The sequence below is a fragment of the Priapulus caudatus genome, unplaced genomic scaffold (genome assembly GCF_000485595.1).
Source record: "Priapulus caudatus unplaced genomic scaffold, Priapulus_caudatus-5.0.1 Scaffold248, whole genome shotgun sequence".
Taxonomy (NCBI): domain Eukaryota; kingdom Metazoa; phylum Priapulida; class Priapulimorpha; order Priapulimorphida; family Priapulidae; genus Priapulus; species Priapulus caudatus.
In genome coordinates this window covers 94,884-102,324 of record NW_014577309.1, presented here as the reverse complement: position 1 = coordinate 102,324, position 7,441 = coordinate 94,884, and the positions used below count along the sequence as shown (strand labels likewise).

Below are 7,441 nucleotides of genomic sequence, written 5' to 3'. Positions count from 1 at the left end.
CGACATCGGATGAGCGACACGCTTGTGTCGAGCTAGAACACGCAAGCTTGGAGTATCCTTAGATCTGGTAGCCAGGTAGATCTGTGTTGGATTATCCTTACATTAAAGCCAGGTAGATCTGTGTTGGATTATCCTTACATTAAAGCCAGGTAGATCTGTGTTGGATTATCCTTACATTAAAGCCAGGTAGATCTGTGTTGGATTATCCTTACATTAAAGCCAGGTAGATCTGTGTTGGATTATCCTTACATTAAAGCCAGGTAGATCTGTGTTGGATTATCCTTACATTAAAGCCAGGTAGATCTGTGTCGGATTATCCTTCCATTAAGGCCAGGTAGATCTGTGTTGGATTATCCTTACATTAAAGCCAGGTAGATCTGTGTCTGATTATCCTTTCATGAAAGCCAGGTAGATCTGTGTCGGATTATCCTTACATGAAAACCAGGTAGATCTATGTCGGATTATCCTTACAATAAATTGAAGCCAGGTGGATCTGTGCCGGATTATCCACACACTTGTAAGAGAGCTACGTATGTGACTGCAGAATTATCCAGAACTTCGTAATACATATGTTGTCTAGCTATGCTGAAGAATCCTCACATTAAAACCTGCGTGGAACTATGCCAAGTTGCCCAGAAAAGTGTAGAAGACCGAGGTATCTCTGTGCGGAATTATCCAGGGCTGCATGAAACCTGATGACGTGCCGGATTATCTTTATAGTAAAGCCTGGCAGAGTTATGCCGGATGATCCAGAAACGTGTGGAGGGCTGTCGTATTTATTACATCCGCTATCGTCCAGAGATACACGTTTAGCCAGGTAGCTGTGTACGGTACGTGGGACTGAACTTTACGGTGTTGGCACGCCGCCAGGAATGCTGCCGGAACATACAGGGGGAACAGTGCGGGGCTGAACTCTACGGTGTTGGCACGACGCCAGGAATGCTGCTGGAATATGATCTCCGCGACGCCCGCAGACGCCAACATGAGCGCGCCATCTACCGGAGCAGACGCGCAGCACGCGTCGGCGTTCAGCATCGTCATGGGCGTCGCTCTCGCGCTCGTCATCTTCTTCGCGATCGCCGGCAACCTGCTCGTCTGCGTCGCCGTCTACAGCGACCGCAACCTGCGCAAGATCGCTAACCTCTTCATCGTGTCGCTGGCGCTCGCCGACCTGCTCGTCGCCACACTTGTCATGCCGTTCGCTCTCGCCAACGACCTGCTGGGCTACTGGGCCTTCGACGTCGGCTTCTGTAACGTGTGGGTGTCGTTCGACATCATGTGCTCGACGGCGAGCATTCTGAACCTGAGCGCCATCAGCGCCGACCGCTACGTGCACATCCGAGACCCGCTGCGTTACCATGCCAACATGAGGGCGCGCACGGCGCTGTGTGCGATCTTCTGCGTCTGGCTCTGCTCCTTCGTTATCTCGTTCGTGCCGATCAACCTCGGCTGGCACGAGATTCCCGTGAGCAACAACATCAGCGGTGTGCGGGAACAGGAGAAGGTCGTCGCGCAGGAGGAGGACGTGGACAGCTCGCCGCCGATGTGTGCCTTGGAGATCAATCCTACGTACGCGATTCTGTCGTCTGCGATCAGCTTCTACGCGCCGTGCGTCGTCATGGTATTTATCTACATGCGTCTGTACGCGTACGCGCGTCGGCACGTGAGAAGCATCAAGGCGCTGTCGGTGCCGCCGTCGACGAACGGCGGTGCGGCGAGCGTGCACTCGCGCCAGTGGCAGGACCACAAGGCGGCGATAACGCTCGGCGTTATCATGGGCGTCTTCTTGCTCTGCTGGACGCCCTTCTTCTGCGTGAATATCGTCGCGGCGTGCTGCGCCGAGTGCGTGCCCAAGGTCGTCTTCGTCGTGCTCACGTGGCTCGGCTACTTCAACAGCACGATGAATCCGATCATCTATTCGATCTTCAACACGGACTTCAGGGAGGCATTCAAGCGGATACTCGCCATAGATAGGTATATATACGGCGGTCGGCGGCGGCGGAGCTGTGTGTGGGTGTGTGTGTGTGTATGTGTGTGTGTGTGTGTGTGTGTGTGTGTGTGTGTGTGTGTGTGTGTGTGTGTGTGTGTGTGTGTGTGTGTGTGTAGTGTGTGTGTAGTGTGGTGTGGGTGTGTGTGTGTGTGTGTGTGTGTGTGTGTGTGTGTGTGTGTGTGTGTGATAACGGGTGTGGATGAATGGATGGATGGGCGGACGAATTTACAAATAGACGGACTGGCGGTCGGATGGATGGCTAGACGAATTGATGGATGGACAGACGAAGTCATGGATGGACGAACGGATAGATGAGTGTTCAAATGGACGGACGGACGGACGGGCGGATGAATAGCCAGATGAAGTGATGGACGGACGGAGGGAGTCATGGATGAATGAACGGATAGACGAATGTTCAAATGGAGGGACGGACGGGCGGATGGATGGACAGATGGAGTGATGGAGGGACGGACGGGCGGATGGATGGACAGATGGAGTGATGGACGGACGGACGGGCGGATGGATAGATAGATGGAGTGACGGGCGCACAGACGGAGTCATAGATGGACGGAAGGACAGATGAGTGTTCGAATGTACGGACGGACGGGCGGATGGATGGATAGATGAAGTGACGGGCGAACAGACGGAGTCATGGATGGGCGGAAGGACAGATGAGTGTTCGAATGTACGGACGAACGGGCGGTTAGATGGATAAATGAAGGGATGAACAGCCGGTCAAGATGGATGAATTGATGGATTGTCATGGTGGATTGATGGATGGATGGACGGGACGGACGGCCGGACGGACGGCCGGATGGACAGATGGATGGATGGATGGATGGATGGATGGATGGATGGATGGATGGAGGATGGATGGATGGATGGATGATGGATGGATGGATGGATGATGGATGATGGATGGATGGATGATGGATGGATGGATGGATGGATGGATGGATGGATGGAGGATGGATGGATGGATTGGATGGATGGATGGATGGATGGATGGATGGATGGATGATGGATGGATGTGGATGTGATGGATGGATGGATGGATGGATGGATGGATGGATGGATGGATTGGATGAGTGGATGGATGGATGATGATGGTAGATAATATGATGATGAATGGATGGATGGTGGATGGATGGATGGATGGATGGATGGATGGATGGATGGATGATGGTTGATGGATGGAGGATGGATGGATGGATGGATGGATAATGGATGGGCTGATGGATGGATGGATGGATGGATGATGGATGGATAGATGATGGATGGATGGATGGATGGATGGATGGATGGATGGATGGATGGATGGATGGATGGATGGATGGATGGATGGATGGATGGATGGATGGATGGATGGATGGATGGATGGATGGATGGATGGATGGCATGGATGGATGGATGGATGGATGGATGGATGGATGATGGATGGATGGATGGATGATGGATGGATGGATGGATGGATGATGGATGGATGATGGATGGATGGATGAGATGGATGGATGGATGGATGGATGGATGGATGGATGGAGGATGATGGATGGATGGATGGATGGATAGGATGATGGATGTATGGATGGATGGATGGGATGGATGGATGGATGGATGGATGGATGGCTGGAATTGGATGGATGGATGGATGGATGGATGGAGGATGGATAGATGGATGGATGGATGGTATGGATGGATGGATGGATGGATGGATGGATGGATGGATGGATGGATGGGAATGGATGGATGGATGGATGGATGGATGGACTGGATGGATGGTATGATGGATGATGGACGATGGAGGGATGGATGGATGGATGCGATGGATGGAGTGGATGGATGGGATGGATGGATGGATGGATATATGGATGGATGGACGAATGGATGGATGAATGTATGGATGAATTGATTGATGGATAGATGGATGGATGGATGAATGAATAGATAAATGGATGTATAGATGAAAATAAGGAATTATGGATGAATAGATAAATAAATAGATTGCTAGATGGGCAGATTGATAGCGGCTGTCTCTCGCACACATTCCTATTCAGGTCAGCTGCCTCATTGAGCGCTATGATTTAACCATGTCATCAGTCATCCGCGTCATCGCTGCAGCTCCCGTCCGCGCCACCTTCGCTTTCCAATCATTGTGCTATCGCATTACGATAGATCCTATATTCGGCTTCTTGCGCGAAAATCAAATATCATGGAAATATCCGCGCGAACGATGTGGCTTCTGCATGCATTATACTCGCGCTTTCATTCTTCTACTCTGATACATATCGACGCAGATTTTCCAACCGAATTGCGGGCTGAAATTGAGTTGTTGCCTAGCTGCGCACTAGTGCGTGGGTGCGTGGGGGAGCTGTGAGAGGTAATCTTGCATGGCGTGGGTAATGCCTAGCGACCCGGCGAGCGAGGCGGTTATTAGATCATGAGAGCTCCTCGTTAATCAGCGAAATGTGTTACAGACTTAGTCGGGATGTAACGAATCGCAGTAAAATTAACGCCTGTGCGTATTGGGGGGGGGCGCTATCTAACGAAGCAGGAGCGAAATTCCGTTGGCTGGGGAAAGTTCATGTAAGATTTACCTGCCTGTTGTTAAGCGTCAAGTCGATTGTGTTCCAGAGGAGACGTTTTAAAACGATTTAAAGTTTTCAAGAGTTGAATATTATTAGTTTAACTAGGCGTTATACCAACTACACACCACTACACTAAACTACACGGATTTCACAATTTATTCCTTTATGAAATATTGAAATCGCGAATAATGATTTAAAAGTAGAAGATACGACTGGCTTTCCGTCCCTATTATTATTTTAAACTAGTCTTTATGAATTCTACATATCGAGTTTTGCCGTTCAATAGTATCGAGAAATAAGTAAAGTACGGTTTATGCTACGCTTGCTTGGGCTCCTCAAAGCGATAACGTAGATGTTTTGCCATTAAAGCTTATTCTTACGTTCCACCAAGAGTTAATAAATAAAGATAACCGAAAAATAAACGTTGTCTTTTAGTCGCACGTAAATTATTTACCTTTTATATTTAAATGGTCGGATGTAACATAAAATATCTAAGCGATATTTAGATTAATTTTAATTCAGTCTTAAAATTTCTACATTAATGCATGAAGAAGTTACGAAACAGCAAACTCTGTACACCACCTTTTGCTAAACTTTAGTTTACTAGACATTCAGTAAAATTGTATTTTAGCACGTATACGGCACGTATACGTGTGATATCTAAATATTAACACCACAATATAATAAAACACGATAAAATGCGTAAATGTCTAAGTACTAGAAGATTCAATCATTTCCATTTTACGCGGCACCTTGAAATAAGATTAAAGCTTTAAATCTCATCTTAACTATAGCTTAAACTTAATTTTAATTAGATATTAGCCCTTTTTTAAATCAGATTACTCTGTTTTCACGGCGGGCCAGGCCGTGAAATTTAATATCATATTCAAGATCAAACAAATTTAAACGCGTTGTGAAAGCGTGGCAATTAATAAGTGTGATGAATGTTGTATGTCTACTATTAACCTAATTATAACCTAACCTACTAGCTTACTGACCTATTAACCTGTATTAAATACTATTAATTATTAATTATTAATGATCTCACGCACACAGCATATTTTAATATTTATAAATGTAACTACAGATACTAACAGACATGGCAATGAAAGACGTATGAGTATAAATGTAAAGAATGTAAATAATGAGTATAAAGCATTGCCTTCAGTACGTGAAGATCCCAATGAGAACCTGCGAAAATACTCATTAGTAGCGCACACGCAACTTACCTCATCAGCACAAGGAACGGCTTCATTCACACATACACACCAGTATGCAATTTTGAAATCGTACCTTATATCGATATTGGACAGTCAAATGAGTATTGGTATGTAACGTGAATAAACACCAATTTAACGGAAAATTATTTTGAACGATATAGTCACGGTCAGCGGCCCAGCGTCGGCAATTTCATCGCCAAACACGCGCTCTATTTACTATCATGTAGTTTTGCGTTTCATAATTACAGCGGGATACATTTGCATGCAGGGACGCGCGCACGTACAGGTGCATACTTGCACGCACGCACGCACGCGCGCATGCATGCACACATGCACGCACGGACGCACGCATGCACGCACGCACGCACACACACACGCACGCACGCATGCACACACACGCACGCACGCACGCACGCACGCACGCACGCACGTACGCTAACACACACACAAATTCCCTCACACACGCGCGCACACGTACACAGACGCCCACAGTCTCTACACACTCGCACACACGTACGCGCGCACACTTACCAACACGCACGCACGCACACTTACCAACACGCACGCGCGTACACTCATCAACACGCACGCGCGCATGTACTTTCGTTGCCAAGTTGCGTGACGCGTGAGCAGCAACGGAAGTCGAACGAAATCTTATTACATTTATTGGCATTGTGCACATGTGTGCAGTCCAGTCTTTCTCCCCAGAGATAGAGAAAACCACGCGCCGGAGTAACGCGGTAGCGATGTAACAATGTTACGCAGTTGCGTAGGGCTTACACATAAATATTAGCTTCAACCTTAAATGTAAAAAAGTTAAAACTAACTAAATAAAAATATAAAATAATTAATAAAGTTAAACATTAATTGCACATCTTCTTTTTATTGCATACATTATAGTGAAACCGTGCCAACGATACTTCTATAGACGTTAATGGACATCTACACACAATATTACACCGTGGAAACACCGTTCTGAAATGCCTGACTAATAGAAATCTGTAAATTTCCTCATAATATTCTCCCTGCACTCTATATATAGCAGCGACTATAACAATTGACTGTAATAATACTAGGAGTGGCATAATATAGATAATCTCAGATATAGTATATATATATAGAGAGAGAGATGATTCTCGTAGATGATAGATATAGATATAGATATAGACATAGACATAGATGATAGATGACTGATATAAATATATAGATGATCTTATAGTCATAATATAGTAGATCTAAAGTATGACTCCTGTTAATATCAGTGCGGTTTAGCCGTTATCGTGGCTATGAGTTAATAGATGGGCATAGTTGAGATCGAGTTTCTCACTCTATGGTGCCTCCTGTCCACGACGATGGAGACCAATCTCATGTAATTTGCACTGAGTCTCCAAGGCAAAGATCTCGCATTCCTTTATTGAGTCTGGGGCATGCGGGTATAGATTATAGGAATAATTTACTGTTCACAGATAGAAATCTAGTAGTTGTCCTCTTACCATCGTAATAGAGAGAGACAGGTAACTTCTAATATTATGACCTACTGACTGACCTAATTGCCGATGCGACAGTTGCTCACACGCACACGCACGCACACACACACACACACACACACACACACACACACACACACACACACACACACACACACA

General features: G+C 46.3%; 1 protein-coding gene across 1 annotated transcript in view; it reads left to right on the top strand.

Annotated features, from left to right (window-relative positions):
* Nucleotides 1-952: 952 nt before the first annotated feature.
* Nucleotides 953-7,441, top strand: part of LOC106808009 (dopamine receptor 1-like) — a 7,917-nt gene continuing 1,428 nt past the window's right edge. The window contains exon 1 of the mRNA XM_014810550.1: nt 953-1,974. Coding sequence (XP_014666036.1) covers nt 953-1,974 — 1,022 coding nt within the window. The remainder of the gene's footprint in view (nt 1,975-7,441) is intronic.